This window comes from Lissotriton helveticus, chromosome 7 (assembly GCF_964261635.1).
Source record: "Lissotriton helveticus chromosome 7, aLisHel1.1, whole genome shotgun sequence".
NCBI lineage: Eukaryota > Metazoa > Chordata > Amphibia > Caudata > Salamandridae > Lissotriton > Lissotriton helveticus.
The window spans coordinates 1,949,812,562-1,949,832,719 of record NC_136068.1 but is presented as its reverse complement, the minus strand read 5'-3'; the positions used below and the strand labels follow the sequence as shown (position 1 = coordinate 1,949,832,719).

The following is a 20,158-nucleotide window of genomic DNA, read 5'->3' as shown; positions in this document are numbered from 1 at the left end:
GACGAAACAACTCTTTGTTGCCTTTTCTGTATAACACAAAGGCAACCCCATTTCCAAAGCAGGTGGATCGTTAAGTGTATTCAGATTTGCTATCAAAAAGCTAAGCGCACTTGAACAATCCCCCCCAAGAGCCCACTCCACCCGCAAGTTGGGGGCCTCCATGGATTTCCTTGGAAATATCCCTTTAGAAGACATTTGTAGAGCAGCCACATGACATGGTCTACCCCACACACATTTACAAAACACTACTGTGTAGATGTGCACTCCAAACAGCAGGCAGCTGTAGGACAGGCTGTTCTAAAAACACTTTTTCAAACTGCTGCAGCTGGCACGGGCGGCCGCCGCTAATGGAGGGACTGCTATATATTCTATGCTATAGATATGAATTCAGCAGCCCACATGCCTCGAACTGAATATGCTACTTACCAGTATGCATCTGTTCTTGGCATGTAGGGCTGCTGACATTCATATCGCCGGCCCTCCTCCCCGGTGCCTGTCGCAGCTGCAGATATACTATTGTATTCAATCATTAGCATGGTCATCGCTCACACTGTTACGCTCCATCTTCGCCACAATGGCTAAAAACAATCTAAAGATGGAGTCGATGCCCATGCGCACTGTAGTCCAGGGGAGGAGCCACCTATCTCGTGATACTTCGAAGACTCTTCCAGGACAACAATGTGCAATCATCCGGACCCAACACTAGGCGGCGATCTATGCTATAGATATGAATGTCAGCAGCCCTACATGCCAAGAACAGATGCCTACTGGTAAGTAGCATATTCAGCTTAATTGATTGCATGTCGAGGGAGATGACCTCCATATTTCACTGGATCCCCACATTCCAACACTCCCAAAGTAAGCAGAAGATGCACGATTTGTTTTGTTAGAATCATTAATAGTTTTGTTTTTTTCCAAATGCATTTTTCACCAATGCAAGTTATCAGGAAAGTACAATTGTCCTCTTTATTAAACACACTAACTATTATTATTAAGTATAGACATTTGTACTTGAACCATAGGTACTTCCAGTACACATTTCTTTCAGTACACACACACACACATTTCTAGACAGGCCTGATCTCTCCTTTAGCACAGGAAAGTAAAACACCTTATACGGCATAATGCCAACATTTGGCAACAAGAAAGAGGGACGTTTAAAAATCAGAGGAATTTATTTGGCTTGCATCGATTTGGAGGCAATTTTAGAGAGGAGACAGCAAAAATAAAGCTGAATGTGGTTTAAAAAATCGTGAGTCACCCTGCTGACACAGGTGTGTTGGCATTTATGACACGGGTAGAAATGGAAGTGCATGCAAATATTTTTCAAGCGCAGAAACACTTTAAAAATGGTATCTACATGCATGGGGGTGCTATCTAGCACTGTAAGTGGGATAAAAAAGTGTGAGTGTACTCTAAAAAAGGCATGGGCAAGGAAGTACAACTAGGAGTATTTTATTAGAGGTGCCACCTTAGTAATACAAAAAAAACCTGCGTATATGATTATAATACCTTCCTCCGCTTCATCCCAATTATTTTCAGGGAGGAAAATGCAAGCACTCCCGAGAACCACTGGTCTAATGCATTCAGACATGCTATGCAAAAGCAAAAAGAACTTTAACAATTTCCCCTAGAGCGCACTCCACACGCAAGGTAGGGGCTTCTATGGCATTTCTAGGAAACATACCAATAGATGATATCTGCAAAGCTGCAACATGGTCTGAACCTCACACATTCACAAAACACTATTGTGTAGATGTGTTCGCAAGACAGCAAGCTAGTGTGGGCCAGGCAGTTTTACGTATACTATTTCGAACCACTGCAACAGATACAGGTTAGCCACCGCTTTGGGAGGTAACTGCTTTTTAGTCTATGCAAAGCAAGTGATCTACAGCTCACGTGCCTCGAAAAATGCTACTTACCACAGTATACATCTGTTCTTGGCATATAAAACTGTAGAGTCACATGCGCCTGCCCGTCTCCCCGGGTACCTATACCTATTGCAGTTACATCTTACTTAGATACATACATACATGGACATCTCTTACTACTCTTACTAACTCCATCATCACCCTCTGCGGCAAGCAATCTATCGATGGAGCCGATGCCCGTGCGCACTATCACAGAAAGGAGGAATCACCTACCTCGTGACTGCAAAATACTTTTTCGAGCAAAAACAAAGTGCAACCATCCGGACCCAACACTAGATGGCAGGCTATGCACAGCATGTGAATCTACAGCTCTACATGCCAAGAACAGATGCATTCTGGTTAAGAAGCATTTTCCTTCTGTCCGACAGATATGGGATGGCGATCTGGAGTCCCCAATAACAGATACAGAATGGAGCTCCGCTCGGGAACATGTGAAGCTGATTTCGAGCAACACCCGATTTAAATTGACGCATTTTAATTACCTGCACCGCACATATCTGACCCTTCTGCGAATGCATGGGATTTGCCCCAGAACATATCCAAAATGCAAAGTGGAAAGGACTGATTTCCATAACAATATGACACTGAGCTGCGCACACCTGCAAACAGTCTCGCGATCAGTGGTGCCAAAATCAGTAGACATACATTCCTAGAGAGCTCAGAGTGCGACTTTGCTTAGTCGATACCCAGGCCCCAGTAACTGAAGATCCAATATAAAATTGCTTTCCTGGGGTTAGTGCCGGCACAACGCTGTGTTGCTATTCAATGGATGAGGTTTTGAGGTTTGATTTGGGATCCTGGGAGAGAAATTACTTGTGAGTAAAGCCAAGGCAGTGTATTCCCTTACTCATAGGTGTATGTCTTTCATGTATCCCCGTAGGGTACCAAGTGGAGAGGGTGGGCCCACAAACCCTGTTCTTTCAGTGCAGGTCTGTAGTATCTTGGCCCAGAAGTTGGCAACTGTCTGGAGAGCCAGGCCGGGTGAAGGAGCCCAGCCCACTGGGACCTGCATCTCCTGCAGCATGCGTCGTCTCTGAAGCCCAGTCTATGCAGGGACTTAGAGGTGTAATATATCCTATGTAAAAAAAATTACATGAATCAGTCTGAGTTTGTAGCTGGGGGAGAGTGCCACTAAGGTTATGAATGTGAACAGGGGTTGCAAGCGTTTATTCCTCCTTTCCCAATATTTTCATTCATTCCTATCAAGGGGCAGATTTTTCTTAGTTGTTAGAGATACCACAGTACCAATTGATTTGTGTGAGCGGAGTTCTTTTTATTGGTGTTATCACAAGAATTCATGAATTTTTGCTCGTTTTTCATTTATCCATATGCAGTTGATTTTTACAACAATGGATAGAACAGCCGACACTTGTTTCGCCCTGTTTGGCGAGTAGAGCCAGGGCTTTCTCAGGGCTGTTAATTGAAAAGAAGAGCAAGTATAAGTGCTGAATCAGCCCAGCAAAAAGACTGGAAATTCAGATCAAAAGAATAGAAATGGGTGAAAAGTAAGCACTAATACCAAAAAACAATGCGGTTTAAAAAAGATTTAAAAAATCGGGCTTTCTAATGTACTTGGCTTCTGGTTCCTAACACTTACTTTTGGCTCTTAACCTCACAACCCTTTGTACGATTTACAGGGAACATTAGAAAGCCCGATTTGTTGAAATCGTGTTGAGATAGAGGAGTGATTGCGTGTAAGGATATATCAAGATCTTATAAGATCTAACAAAATTATCTTGTATTGTTAATAGCTAGAGTGATTGACACAAAAAGGGACTCATTCTTCTTTGTATTAAGTTGGATTCAAACCTCTGTCCATCACTTTGTTGTGTACTTTTACATTAAATGGCTAGAGTTTAATTGGCATTCCGGTTATGGTATGTCTTTCCCACATTTCTTAGCCTGTATTGCCTTCTTTGGTACCTATGAGACTTGTCTCATTGTGGTAAATAAATAATTAAATACCTGATCTATTTTTGACTAGATATACAATAACAGATAGCTCAATAAATAAGAGTCAAGATTCGAGGTAGCTGGAGTTTGCAGGTTTTAATACAGCATAAAGGACAGCAACAGGACAACCTGCACGGGAATAGGATGGCAGTTGCCGGGGCAGGATCTGGGATGAGCGCGCTAGCTTTAATAACAGTGCACAACATATATATATACTAAAACAGTTGCATTAGAGTTCATACAGTAGGCGTAGCAGTGGGCGTAGTTAGTAACAGTCGCGAAAGATAAGGCTGAAGTGGGTGTAACAAGAGGCGTGAACAGGGCGTATACATAGACATGTGATGCAAACATAACAGAATATGTCATAAATGGGGCGGAAACATGGAGGGGGCTACCTAAGGAGCCGGGACCTCTAACCTAGTGGTGCGCGCAAGCTGGCAATGACGTGTTACTAGGAGGAACTGGGGGCTATGACTTCTGCACTAGAAGAAGAGACTGAAGTCTGGAGAGTCAGAGCGACATGTACCTAAACACTATCTAGTATCTGATGTTTAGAGAACATATTGATAGAATCCAGAAGTTATCAGGGTAAAGGCTAACAGACTCTAAGACTGGTGCATGCATTATTCTACATGTAGTGCGTGTTGAGGAATATTAAATGACCATTAATACAGTATTTCTCTTACATGGAGACATAAAGGCTAGACCATGACGGAAACTATTGATGCGATTCAGTAGCTTAGGAATGCAGAGAAGGAGAGCTGGACTGATAACTAGAATCATAACATACTCTTGGCAGACTGGCAGGCAGAGCCAGGCCGAGCCGGGCACTGTGAGGCAGGAAGTAAGTGAAGGGTCAGGGATACAGGTGGGGGCTGTATCGCTCCTCAGCGAGGGTTCAGGAAACAGGAGCTGAATCTGAGTCCGGGCCCTTTTGAGGCCTAGAAACGGGGACTTTTACTGAATTAACGTGTACGCTGAGAAACGTGGCAACGTAACTTTACATAGGCCTGATACTCGTAGCTTTCACGAGAACTGGAAACTGGCATACTAGAGTTGGACACAACTGTAATTGCGTCTTTAATCGATCATAAGGGAATACATATGCATATTAATCATGCACATATAGCATAAGATGGGGAACACGTAGGGACACAGAACATGGCAAAATTTACTTTTCCACATTCCCTCCTTGTCACTACGTTTCCATCAGGAAACATCTATATTCATGATACCATCTATCATTTCATACAGTATCATTTGCTCGTCTCGAATTGTCTTGGAACGGGATCTAGGACGGGACTTGGGACTAGGAATACAAGATGTAGCACAAATGCCGCAAATCGCAGGGCCACATTGTATACAGAGGCAGCAACTGAATATGATCGCTACTGCAATACCTAGAAAGGACAATACTTTCCATCCCCAGGCAGAAATTATACTCCAGAACCAACCGGACCATGTCCAGGTGCCTGGATTCTGGTGTAACTGATGGGCAATTTTATGAAGTCTGGTTATAGCTGAATAAACAGACGGCGCGTTATTAGGAATGAAAATGCAGCAACTAGATCCGATGACTCTACATGCTCCTCCTCTATCGGCCAGTGTGACGTCAAGAACGAGACGATTCTGGAGCACGACAAATCTCATAGCAGATTGCTCTTCGGTTAAGTTACCTAGAGCAGAAGTAGTCTCATTCACTACTGCTTCAAGGGTTCTGGTTAATCTACGTATTAGCTTACTATTCTGGATAGGGCCTATAAAGAAGAAGAAACCTTTGTTGAAGTCTGTATACTGTTCTAGAGCAGTTTCAGTTTGATCGACAATTGGGGACTCGATCTCCCTTCTATGTCTAATGTGTACTAGATGTGTGTTTCTATGATAATCAGATGGGGCTAGAAAAACTGGTGGCAGTAGGAAGGCAATGTAACAGGTTCCATCCCAATCGAGGGGCAGACGAACATATGCGGTCTGACCACAAACAAAATATGAATGACGTGAAGCTTTGAAGATAGATTTCCTACTGTCACTATACTTGACAATAGTAGTACAATCACTATGTCCTACATGTGCAGAACCATTCTTTCGGACACATAATTCGCCTTTGACTGGTAGTACTGAAATAGCAGGTAAGTCTGGAGTAGGATCAGACTGAACATTCAGGACCATAAAATTCGAAGAATAATTACCCAAATTATAAACTTCATTTTCTAGATCTAACCCTATTCTGTGGGGAAGACCTTGCTTGTCTGGAAAACATGTACTGTTCAGAAGGGACATATCTGTTGAGGATGACGTTAACATGGACCATGCTCCACACGAACCATTATGTGAAAACGGATAAGGAAACAGTGGCAGAACTCCCTTCGGTGTCTGGAAAGGGGCGAGTCGACCACACACCCAACAATTAGTGGCATTGCTGGTCTGGTGTGAATAGTGTAACATTCTGATGAATGTGTTATTGCGCATAGCAAGACGATAGGATAACTCGTGAGGAGGCAGATCACTAAACGTGTGCTCTACTGTAGCATTAGAAAACTTATTTACATGCGGAATTGGAAAACATAAATGAAATGCATAACTTGTGCAGGTAACCATCAAACTCAGAAACAATATAAAACTTAGAAAAACGATACATCGGATTGAGTTTTGACTAACTCTCTCACTATGGGGGTCTATCTCATACATGTCAGATACCTGTCTAACCGTTTCACCCGAGGGGGACTTAGACAATTAAACTGGCTGACTTATTTTACTAGACTGGAGCTTACTTTTATACTCCTGCTGCGGAGTTTTCTCTAACAGGGAGGGCTTTGAATCAAAGTCAATAGCGGGACAGTCCTTGAGAATAGGGCAATTTTTAGACTCGGAAGTGTCTGTAAAAGTATCACTGAACGTTTTAGTTCTTAGTCCATGAAATTTCTTGACGTGAGACAGGTGCACCCAGCCTTTTCTGCCTTCCAACTTCACGGCCGTGCGGGTGGTCAGAAGGACTAACTTCGGCTCCTTCCAGCGAGGCTCCAGCGGACTTGAACGATCAAAGTTCCGGATTAAAACCAAAGTGCCGGGAAGGACCTCGTGTGGCTTGACTTCAGTATTGTCGGGAAATGCAGCGGCAACCTGTGAACGACAAGAGTGTAGGGCAGACATCAAGGAAGCTAGGTAATCTGTCAGCATATTACTAGAAACATCGGTAATACTTCGGGGTCTAGGTGTACCCCACATGTTCGGGGGGGCGGCCGAATACGACCTCATAAGGGGACAGACCTGATCTGGAGTGTGCGACCATGCGCATATAAAACAAAGCAACTGGCAGGGCAACTAACCAGTCTACACCTTTTTCTTGACAAACTTTGGCAATGCGGATTTTCAAGGTTTGATTATGTCTCTCTACGAGACCTGCTGCTTCAGGATGGCGTACACAATGGAACTTCCACTGGTACCCTAACAAAAGGGAAACGTGCTTCATGAGTTCAGATGAGAATGGCTGGCCGTTATCAGAATACACGACCCTAGGGAGTCCATAGCGGGGGGAAAATTCACGAACCAACTGCTTGGCAGTGGTCGCGGCTGTGTAATCTGGGACTGGATATGCTTCTGTCCACCTGGACAAAGCGCATACAACTACAAGGACATACTTGAAACCTCGACATCGCTCCATCTGAATGTAATCCATCTGGAGGACTTCAAAAGGGTGGTCAGGGGGCTGGAATCCACCTTGTTCCACCGGAACACTTTTACCTGGATTGAACTGGCAACATATCATACAGGTACGGACTTTCTGCTTGGCTGCAGCTCGTAAATGCTTGTTGAACCAAAGGTTCTGGATACTGTCTAACATGGCTTTTTCTCCTAAGTGTGCTGGACTATGTGCGGTATTAATAATGACTTGAACCATTGAGTCGGGGAGAAACCATGTGGCTTTTCCCTTCGTCACCCATCCCTGATCTGTCTGGACCCCTCCTTGTTCGGACCATTTCTTGATTTCTTCAGGAGTAGCATGTGACTGGATATCTATGACATCTTGAGTGGGGTCCTTAACTGTCATACATGTAGTCTGTTCTAGAGTGGATGTCGGTGTCTTGTCAACTGGAATGTCTGGTGTCTGAGCAGTAAGCTTGGCTGTTCGATCTGCTAGATCATTTCCTTGAGAAATAATGTCTGTGACTTTCGTATGTGCTTTGCACTTCATGATAGCGATAGCTGTCGGTAAATGTATTGCATCTAACAGAGCTTGAATAAGGAAACCATGCTGAATCTTGGTTCCATGAGAAGTCATGAAACCTCTCTCTTGCCAGAGCACTCCGAAGTCGTGTACAACTCCGAATGCGTAGCGTGAATCTGTGTAAATGTTAACTTTCAGGTTCTTGGCACGTATGCAGGCTTGGGTCAGAGCAACTAGCTCTGCTGCTTGAGCGGACAGGGTGTCAATACGATGTGTTTCAATAACGTCAGTGTCAGTAGTCACTGCATACGCGGCTACTAGTTCTCCTGTACTTGTTCTCATACATGAACCATCCACATAAAGTGTCAGGTCGGGATTAGGTAATGGAATATCTGTCAGGTCTTGTCTTGGCTTTGTCATGGTGTTAACTACTTCCACACAATCATGTGTGGCAGGATTTGAAGTAACTGACGGTAACAGTGTAGCAGGATTTAGAACGTTGCAGCGTCTGATTTCTATGTGTGGCTGGAACAGTGTCAGTTCATAACCTGTTAAACGTGCAATTGTCAAGTGCTGAGTCTGTGTTCGGTTTAAAAGAACTTCCACGGAGTGTGGAACTTGTACTGTCAGGGAGTGTCCTAACACTATGGAATCACTTTGTCTGATAGCTAGTGCTGTGGCTGCAACTGACTTGAGGCACGCAGGCAGAGCCTGGGCTACTGGATCTAATGTACTCGAAAAATAAGCACAGGGCTTGTATTGTCCAGCTTGATCTTGTGTAAGAACAGATAATGCAGTACCATCACGTTCTGTGACAAAAAAAAGTGTAAAAGGCTTACTGTAGTTCGGTGTAGCTAGAACAGGTGCTTGGCATAAGGCTTTCTTTAACTCATTAAAAGCAAGTGTATGTTCAGATGTCCAAGGGAGGACAGTCGATACGGCTGCCTCCTGTGTCGTTAACTGTATCAGTGGCTTGGCTAGAAAGGCATACTGAGGAATCCATTGTCTACAATAAGAAGTGAGGCCGATAAAAGCACGTACCTCCTTCTGGGTCTTGGGCTGAGGAAGACTCGCTATTAACTGGATACGGTCAGGTGTCAACTGCCTACCCCTCTTGGACAGTAAGTGGCCTAAGTAGATCACTTGCTGGACACAGAATTGAAGCTTCGAAGGGGACACCTTGTGCCCCATCTCGGCTAGGAAATACAGGACTGTAAGTGATGCACGCTCGCAGTCACGTTCAGAACGGGCTGTGATCAGTAGATCATCGACATATTGGAGCAGGGCAGTGTCAGTTGGCATGTGAATATTGTCTAGTTGTCTCTTAAGTGCTTGACTGTAAATACTAGGACTTTCTGTGAAACCTTGAGGAGCTCGTGTGAATTTATAGCTCCTTCCATTTAAACAGAATCCGAAAAGGTACTGGCTGTCTGGATGAATGGGGACACTAAAAAATGCATTCTTGAGGTTGATTACAGTAAAAAATGTGGCTTCAGAATCAATGGCTGTCAACAGGGATGAGATATCTGGAACAACTGGGTACTGGGGAATGATACATTTATTGAGTTCTCGAAGGTCAATCACTAATCGATATACTGGAGGTGCATTTGGATCAGTACGTTTCATGACTGGAATGATAGGAGAATTACATACATTGGAGTCAGTTTCTACAACTACTCCTTGAACAATGAGCTCGTCAATAATTTTGGATAAGGCTGCTACAGCCTCAGGTGGCAATCTGTACTGTCTAATTCGTGGCAGGACTACACCTGGTTTCAGAGTCACACGATGGGGTGTGATTTGCATAAAACCAACATCAGTTGGACCTTGTGCCCATAGATGCTGCGGAACATTAGACAATCTCGGATCAAAATCTCGTAAAACATAGTGACCCTTGAAGTCACGCAAAAACAAACGTATTCCCTCTGGGGAACAACACATGACTGCACCTAATTCTTTCAATGTCTTAATACCTAACAAATTTTCGGGACATGACTTCGTAAGCAATAGATCAGTAGTTCGGGACAATGGATCTACTTCTAGAGTAACTGGTTTGGAAATCTCGTTAACTATTGGCTTTCCTGAAAATCCAAGGGAAACATTTCTAGAGCCTGAGAGCGGAGCCCCTGGAACCTCGTCATGACTGATGGTAGTCCTACTTGCCCCTGTATCAATCAAAAACTTTCTGTCTTTCCCTAATACTTGACTGTGAACATAGGGACCCTCTTGATCTACAGGAATCTCGATGAGAGGCAAGCCTACCTCCCTCTCTAGGCTGTTTCATGAATACTGTTGGTACTCTGGATACTCGGACTGTGCATACTGGTACATCTGCTGTGTAACATGCTGTGTTGCAGCAATAGGCTGCGGTGCTGTAACTGTCTGTGGTACATTCTGTGGTGACTGAGAAGTCTGTGAAACTTGTTCTTGTCTAGGCAGACGTGGTCTTTCTTTAGTTTTACCGGTGGCTATATTGTGTTTCAGAACTGCACACTCGTTTATAAAATGACCTGGCTGTTTACAATAATTGCATGTCCCTTTAACGGGAGCTGCAGGATGACTGGCTTGATTCGGACCCCTCTTCTGACTGTCTTGAGGAACAGATTGTGCAACTAGTACTTTCATTTTCGTGTCTTTCATACGTCTTCTCTCGTGTTCTTGCTCTTCTCTGATTCTATTCTGGTGTTACTGGAGCATCTGTAACATCTGGGACGGAGTACTAGCTTGCCAGGTACTTTCAACTTTCAAAACTCGATTCTTAACTTGTGGACTTGAATTCTCGACTAATTTAGTAACAAAAAGATGAGGGTATGACTCGCTACTCGTCTTTAAACCACTGTTTATGGTAAAACATTTCTCAAATCTGGAATAAAAATCACTAGTATCTTCGTCTTGTTTCTGTTTACAGGCTGAGATTGCATCCCAGTCTTCCTTTTTAGTGGCCAATAACCTAGGCAAAACTTGTATCAATAATTCTGGTAATTCTTTACATTTGTCTCCAAGACCGGTACCTGGTACTCGTACCTTATCTTCAGCTTCTAGAGCTGTCCAATCAATCTTTTTCTCTCCCACCTCCCAATCTTTTTCCTTGAGTTTTTCATATATGCCCGCAGGCAACAGGACTTTTAGCATTTTAATAATATCTGGATACGTGTATTCTCCCATACGGAGCATGTCTTTTAATTCTCGGTGGAACCCTGCTGGATCTTTGTCGTGACAGGGAATTAACTTCTTCATTTCTAAGAGTTCCATCTTGGTAACTGGGGTGTAAACAAATACTCGTTGCATTTCACCACCCGCTGTCTTAACTGGGTGTACTTCTCGTAACGGATGCTGTCTGTCTATGTAAAACGGTTTACTTTCCGGGGGTGAGACATGAACAAAATGCGGGTTCAGAAACGTTCTATATTTGTGGCGCTGTTCTAGAATGACACTAATTAAATCGGTACCTAAACCTTTCCATCTATACTGGAGTAACTCGTTCAGGATATCATGTAACGGGCCTGGATCAGAATGTTGACCCTCATACAGTGTAATGAGGTGCTGGATCATATACATACCCACCAGTCGCTGCTCGGCTGGGGGCAGTTTCAGAAACATTTGTGCCACTATTTCGTCTGGAAAAGTGGTAGAATCAGTAATCCATCGGACTGCTGATCGGGCTAGTTCTTGTTCATGCATGGTACTAAGTTCACTATAACCGATTCGTGATTTCAGAATTTGATCGGTAGCTTGAAATACTTGTTCTAGAGAGCCTTGTTCTGGTGCTGGAAGATGAAAGACTTTCTTGTGTTCCAGGCGTAAATGTCGGTCTGGAAATCTAGATTTACCTACATACGCTATTCTGGCGGGATTCTCGTCGTCTACCTCTTCAGTAGGAGAGTCATTTTCTTTCTCGCTTCCTAGAGCTCCTTTGCGTTGTTCGTGTAACCTTATTATTTCTTTACGTATTTTCTTGTACATACTCTCTATACTATTGAGTGTCTTGTGCTTACCCTCGGCTATATTATCACTCCACTTTGTCAGAATTTTCAATTCGTTCGGATCTTTAGTCGGGGAATCTTGTTCCCTAATTAAACAATTGATCAGAAACTTTAATAACATGAACTGGATCTCAGATTTCCTGAGAGACATGACTTCACCGATACTTTCTGGATCTTGTCCTGTACGGATGAAACGATACATTCTGTCTAGATCTTCTTTCATATTTGGTAGGGTGACCAAATACTCGGACACCTGCCTTATACGTACGGAATATATAACCATACTATCCTCGCCTGGGACTGGATCATAACAGCATTCAGTAAGAGCTCGCCTGATATCTTCAATGGACTGATATTTGGGCGTACGCTGTAACGCACGTTCATGTAACTCGACTACCCCTAGACGTTTATTTGGCGGCGGGGTACCAGGAGGACCTCCTCCCGCGGCCCCTAAACTGGAATCGTCGACTGATACTCTTCGTGCTGGCAGAGTGACTGATGTGGCGGGAATTTGTACTACGGGCTGGACCGGGGGTACCGTAACAGGTGCTGTAACAGGTGCCCCGGTGGCTGGAGGACCATGAATTACATTATTTACAGGAGCTGGTGGAACAGGATTTGCATATTCTGGGACTGTGTCGTCCAAATAGGACGAGAGAAAAATATTAGCTGCGGTCGGTTTGTGACGTAGCTTGGTCGGAACTAAGGGTGGCGAAAAATTACTGGATGCCTCCGGGGTTGCTTTTGGCAAGCCCTCGGCAAGAAGAGGATACATACCCTTAATAAGGGCATTCCTCTGTCTGTCTGATTGTTCGGTTTTAACTCGTTCACCTATTTCGATCAATTCCCTTTCTTGGGCTCTTTCTGAGGATTCTCTACTTAATTCTGACTTTCTGATTTCTTTTTCGGTTCTTTTATGAGATTCTTTGCGCCATAACTCGATGGCATCTTTCTGTGACTGTCTGGCTTTCTTTTTCCATAATGCTTCTTCTACTCGCATGATGCACTCGGCATCCCATGTACCCGATACGGGCCATCTATACTTTTCTTCTAACTGTTTGGTGTACTCCACCCATAAGTCTAGATATAATATGGCACTTATGCCATGCTTTTGATACATAAAATGACCTGGACTGTCCCTAGGCGGGACAGGAACTGCTTCTTCTAACAGACCTTTTCTAGTTCTTAACTGACGTAACTTGGAGAGTAGAGGCATGACGTAAACTGGGATCTGGACACAGTACAATACACAATGAACACAATAATGACTTGAGACTGATCACTCATACCACGGCATTGAAAACACACAAGATAACACTAAAATAACAGTTCGGACAAAATACTTGGAAACAGAAACACATGAATTTCTCGAGACTAGAACTTACTAGAATTACTAGATGCACTGCTGAAACAGTACGAAACATACCGGTCTCATAAAGAGACACGTCAGGACCCGCATCCACCTAGGTGGACACTTCGTGTTGGATTTGCATACCCAAACCCACGGACCAGAGACAATGCAATTGACCCTGTCTAGATACTACCCCAGCAACGGTACTCACCGGGCAGCAAGAACGGAAGGCCTCGGACTGGACTGGACTGCTACGACGACGGACGGACGAACTTCGGACTTCTGTTACGGGTGGGCCTCCGGGTACCTCGGACCTTGGACTCTCGGCTTGGGCTCTGGTCGGGACTCGCCGCGTTCCTCCACCGCCTCGTCTGGATGCTGGACCGCAACCTCCGTCTCCTCCGTGGGCCTGAGGGATACTTGAAGCAGAAATATCTGCACGTGCACGGTATGGTTCCGTCACGGCTGCAGAGGATCAGGGGGCCTGCGTGGCTTCTCCGGCGCGTGGGGAAAGGGCAAGTCCCTATTCGGGCGCCATTATGTGGTAAATAAATAATTAAATACCTGATCTATTTTTGACTAGATATACAATAACAGATAGCTCAATAAATAAGAGTCAAGATTCGAGGTAGCTGGAGTTTGCAGGTTTTAATACAGCATAAAGGACAGCAACAGGACAACCTGCACGGGAATAGGATGGCAGGGCCCGGCAGCTGCCGGGGCAGGATCTGGGATGAGCGCGCTAGCTTTAATAACAGTGCACAACATATATATATACTAAAACAGTTGCATTAGAGTTCATACAGTAGGCGTAGCAGTGGGCGTAGTTAGTAACAGTCGCGAAAGATAAGGCTGAAGTGGGTGTAACAAGAGGCGTGAACAGGGCGTATACATAGACATGTGATGCAAACATAACAGAATATGTCATAAATGGGGCGGAAACATGGAGGGGGCTACCTAAGGAGCCGGGACCTCTAACCTAGTGGTGCGCGCAAGCTGGCAATGACGTGTTACTAGGAGGAACTGGGGGCTATGACTTCTGTGCTAGAAGAAGAGACTGAAGTCTGGAGAGTCAGAGCGACATGTACCTAAACACTATCTAGTATCTGATGTTTAGAGAACATATTGATAGAATCCAGAAGTTATCAGGGTAAAGGCTAACAGACTCTAAGACTGGTGCATGCATTATTCTACATGTAGTGCGTGTTGAGGAATATTAAATGACCATTAATACAGTATTTCTCTTACATGGAGACATAAAGGCTAGACCATGACGGAAACTATTGATGCGATTCAGTAGCTTAGGAATGCAGAGAAGGAGAGCTGGACTGATAACTAGAATCATAACATACTCTTGGCAGACTGGCAGGCAGAGCCAGGCCGAGCCGGGCACTGTGAGGCAGGAAGTAAGTGAAGGGTCAGGGATACAGGTGGGGGCTGTATCACTCCTCAGCGAGGGTTCAGGAAACAGGAGCTGAATCTGAGTCCGGGCCCTTTTGAGGCCTAGAAACGGGGACTTTTACTGAATTAACGTGTACGCTGAGAAACGTGGCAACGTAACTTTACATAGGCCTGATACTCGTAGCTTTCACGAGAACTGGAAACTGGCATACTAGAGTTGGACACAACTGTAATTGCGTCTTTAATCGATCATAAGGGAATACATATGCATATTAATCATGCACATATAGCATAAGATGGGGAACACGTAGGGACACAGAACATGGCAAAATTTACTTTTCCACATCATCATGAACACAACCAGGGCGAATGTGCCCCAACTATTATCCCAATCATAATGGGTTTGCTTCTTTCTAGATTGGAATCCAGCAGCAGTTACCTTCACCTTACTTAGAGATAATGAAAAGGAAAAAGGGTAAACATAAAACTCCCCCGGAGAGAGTCTGCTTAATAGTCTAATGCTCTTCTATTGCGTGAACCATCAAGGCTCATTTCAGACTGTTGTCAGGTGAATGTAAATATCATGCTTAACACCCACACTGTATTTATGCACTATGAGATGCACTGCTTCCAGGAAAGAGTGATTAATAACCCAACCCAGCTCTGGCTGTCTGGTGTGAGGGCCCTTTAAACCCAGGACCCCTCTGAGCTCCAGACAGCTACCCCTGCACTACCACACACATATAAAAACCTATGCCACCCATTTTCTTCTTCAATTAATGTCAATGAATTGAATTGAGACAAAAAGTCAGACGGGCCATTTTTTATGGGATTTTTAACTCGCATCTTGTCTGCACAGCCTTTATAGAAGTGTGGAGATCGGATTGTTTCTGCAGTGGCCCTGTTTGTATAAATAGTGCATATATGTAACAAAATGTTCTCTCTGCGTTTAAAATCTTATAAGTTGAAATCCAATCACTAAATCTTTTTTCAATCCTACAGGTGATGTGAGCGTGAACCAACCAATAGAGAATGCAGAGCACAAATACAGTGCCACAGGAATAGCAGCAACCAATGAAAGTTCCATGTGGGAGAAGAACTCCAAGGCATTCCAACACTTTTACCATGGACCAAACCCTAGAAGCCGACAGCAGCCAGAAACTTTACAGGAAACAAGGAGAGGCAAAGCCTCTGAACGGGAAAGTGCTTTCAGATTCTCAGAACATAAGTCTTTTCTCCCGGAAAGTCCCAGATCTAAAGAAGAACTGGAGAGCTGTTTGAGAAATTCACTGCTTCGTACCGACCTTCCAAACACACAGTATAATCACATGGCGTATAGGATTACTGATTTCGATAGAAGCTATCTTCAGAAGAGGGAGCTGGCTAGACACATGATGACATATTCTGGAATTGGGCCCTATGAGTGCACAGAGTGTGAGAAAAGGTTCTTTAACAAGTCCAATCTAAAGAAGCATTATAGAACGCACACGGGTGAAAGACCACATAAATGCACTTTCTGTCACAAAAGGTTTAGTCGGACAGATAATCTGAACCGCCATATCAGAATTCATACTCGTCGAAGCAAGAGACAGACCCTATGAACGTACTTTGAGCAAGACGCTCTGCCTGTGGATAAGGGATCTGAAACAGCAAAGAATGCCTTTGGAATGATATCCCCTTGCAGGGATAAACACATTAAACTGAAATAAATCCAATATATCACAAGAGGTATTAGTGTATCGGCTAACGAAGATACACAAGTTACAGGCCTCTGCAGAAAAATGGCGAAGAGAGTAAGAGCACACAAGACGGGCGGCGTTACCCGTCAGGCCTCATAACCAAAGATACCACTGTGCTCACCATGACCTCACTTCATGAAGTCCCATTCATTTTAAAGCGCTTACTTCTGCTTTGTTGGCCCTATTATAGTCTGCGCCGTTAGGAGATTGCTACATGTATAAATTAAACCTGGTGTAGCACAGCCACAAATGACACATGCCTTGATAAGTAACGGAGGGCAAGAGACGGAAAGTACAATGGACAGGTGCCCGTTCCCATGGTGCCCCACCACCACCACTGCCGCTGCTGCATAGACCTATCGTGATAGGATGTAAAGACGGAATCTATTTTCTTCCAGTTGATCAACAACTAAGAAGAATTGTGTATCCTCAGAGCAGAGATCTTCAAACTGTGGTGTGGCTCTTGTGGGGAATGAGAGGGAGGGCGTGACGTGGCGGAGCAGGGCACCCGGCTCTGGCCAAGAGGAGCATTTAAAATACCCCTGCGTACCCACGTGGCGGTGAGCCCCTCCGCATTGTGCACTAATCCCATCTTTTGCTGTTCATGTCCTGGAAAGCTATGAGCGTCAAAAGGGGGTTCAACACAGCCCTCTGCATCTCACCTCCCCTCATTTCTAATAAAGGGTCTGACTGCAGGCATTATTAGGGGGACAGCGCTGCCAGTAGCATGTTGGCAATGATGTATATGAGGTCACCTTTAAAAGAAATAAATTCACTGCATTATTCCAATTGGTAAATATTTGAAGAGCTGTCGAGGGGCCCCATCTCTTGTGAAACACCTTCAGCCACCCGTGGTACGTTAGCCAGTAGGGCCCTGTGTTTCGGGACTTGTATTTTCCAATATAACATTGAAAGAATCCGCTTGTGAAGTCCAGCAGAAAAGTGATTTTGGCTAAAAAGCCAGGACTGGGTGGAGGTGTCGCACATGACATGTGCTGGCCAGTTTTCAGCTAGGTATGGTAAAATGTTAAAATAAAGCAAGAATGAACATAACTATTTGTCAATTTATATTATGTAGTCTAAACTACCTTAAACAGGATCCTTTTGCTTGTGACATTTTCAGTTTCTCATATCGTATTTTCTGTTAGAAAAAAAATGAGATAAAATGTTGCTTTATTTTCCTTTAGAATGGCCCTGTACTGTGTGTTCCCACTTGAAATGTTTGATTGGGTTGCTAATATTTTATTCTACTTTTATTTATTGTGTTGAATTGAAAAGCACTACTGCACATTTGTGTTTTGAATATTTCTTAAAGGATGCGCCCTTAATCCCCACTAAAATGTTTTAGCGTGCTTGTAGCATTTAAAACTTTTATACATAATTGTGAGAATATATGTTTGTAATTTTAGAGTTCTACAATTAAATTCTTTTAGACATGGGGGAGCTCTAAATTAAAAAGTTTGAACATCATTTATGTTACTTAATTTACCAAATTATGCTTAATCACACTTCTACTTTGGAAATCTCAAATGGATGTTTAATTTTGAAGGCATGGTTCTCAGATATTTCAAGTCATGTCTTAGGAGACATCTTGGACTCCGCACTGTGCTGTTTGTTGGTTTGGTCAGGTCTTTCCGATGCCATCTGTCTGTGTTCGTTGTATACTGTCACGCTCTGCTTATCATCTACATTTCTCTCTGATTTAGACCACTGTCTGTTTCTTTGTCTTTGTAGTCTTTCAACTCAAGGTTCTAACACATAGGTTCTCTGGTTCTCTCGCTGTAATAATGTGCTCAAACCAGGTTTACGTGTTCATAGGTGTGTGGCATTTTATTATCTGGTTGTTCTTACGACAGGTTTTAGGCTGTTCATACTGACAACCGACTCCCACCGGCACTGACCATCAGTTTACCAGACACTTGTCACCGAAGACCTACTGGTCCTCAACCTAAAGAAGCTGAATATGTTTTTTGCAAAATCTTTCCATATTCTTGGCTCCTCGCTTTAAATTCTGAAGCTGGAAAGAGACTTGGAATTCCAAGTCCTGAAATTGCATCTCTTGTAGTTTGTAGCATTTCACAAAACCTCATGTGAAAATATTGATATTTACACATATTATTATATACAAGATCTACCCCGGCACTCCCATCGTTTGATGCTTTTTAGTGATATATTGTATAAGCAAGTTTTCTGAACATGTTTTGTTATTTGTTTACAGGTAACACAGACACTAGAAGAAGTCATAAATATTCAATAATTTATTAATTTCATTGGATTCATTTTATCAATATCAGTTTTGTTCAAACAATACTTTTTATACAATGACTAAATACTTCAAGTGGTGGTGTTTCCAAGTTCTGGACAGTACATCTGTATTTCAGTGAAGTTACAACAGCCAAATCTTGTTAAAGAAAAAACAACAGCCATCACGTGTTTCGTCACAACCCTACTTTTTTCAAGGCTGTATGGATAATAATAACATACATATATGTAAGATTAACATATCCTAAAAATATGTGATTTGAGTACCCAAATGTGCTTAAAGTTGAGAAGTTGGAAAAAAGGTTTGTGGCGGTGAATGTTCACAAAGTAGTGTCAAGTGCAAAATAAAAAGATTGAAAAAGTTGGTAGTAACCCAGCTATCCGTAGAAAACGAAAGACCATATAACCTGCATGCAGATATAGTGAGTCAAAAATACCAAACACAAGTATGAAAGAGAAGGAAAGCCAGCTGCATAGAAAACCCGATTCGTGCGACGTCTTATTTGTTTATGAGGCAAACCTTTAACACGTTCGTAAAGGTGAGTCAAGTAATGTATAAAGTATGAACAGAGGCGTAGCTAGAGCTTGTGGCGCCCGGGGCTATCCTTCAGATCCCCTGGGGGTGCGCTGGGGAAAAAGGACTGTGAGAGCACCTGCATATCGCTGCTAATACTTACCTCGATCAGGCAAGTTACATGCACATACATGACCTGGTCCAGGGCTAGACACAGTGGCGTAGCTAGAGCTTGTGGCGCCCGGGGCTATCCCTCAGATTGGCAGGTAGCGGGGGGGGGGGGGGTGCTGGGGAAAAAGGACAGCGGGCACTTGAAATAGGTGAGTGATGTAAAAATATATGCCGTATGTTTTATACTATCCGCTGAAATACAATCCTAGTTTGCGTTGGATCAGTGCAAACAAAGAGCAACCTAACTGATTTCTATTTTTTTTAATGAACAAAACTTGAATTTAATGTAAGTACCATCCTGTCGTCAAAACAATCACTGAAAGTAGAATTCCATTCTTATGTCATCAATTATTCAATGACTGATAAAAAAGGAAATCTGGAGGTTCAACAACCTCCTGCTGTGCTCCCGTGCTCAGCATTTAGTGCTAGGAAGGCTGTATGAGGAGGTAATGGGCTCTGATTGGGCAATCGCAGGTTGCTCTCCAATGAGGGACTCTTCAGCTATGCCCAACAATACATTCTGTTTATGGCCTCCGGCTGTTCCGGCTGTCATGATTGGCTGTTGAGTGGCTAATTCGGGTGGTCTTTTCTCTCCGTGTCTATCCCACAAATGGCGGAACATAACTGGAATTTAAACATCTTTGGAGGTGACTTGCCGCACCCCGATGACAATTGCATAGCTGGGGGT

The 20,158-nt window shown here is 43.6% G+C and overlaps 1 protein-coding gene across 4 annotated transcripts in view; it reads left to right on the top strand.

Moving 5' to 3' along the window:
- LOC144770966 (uncharacterized) overlaps positions 1-17,961 on the top strand; it is a 74,733-nt gene extending 56,772 nt beyond the window's left edge. For 2 of the 4 annotated variants that reach the window (XM_078655829.1, XM_078655826.1), the window contains exon 8: positions 15,787-17,961. In XM_078655829.1, coding sequence (XP_078511955.1) covers positions 15,787-16,385 — 599 coding nt within the window. In that variant the 3' untranslated portion in view covers positions 16,386-17,961. The remainder of the gene's footprint in view (positions 1-15,786) is intronic. The other 2 variants (XM_078655827.1, XM_078655828.1) reach the window with 2 other exon arrangements.
- The last annotated feature ends 2,197 nt before the right edge of the window (positions 17,962-20,158 follow it).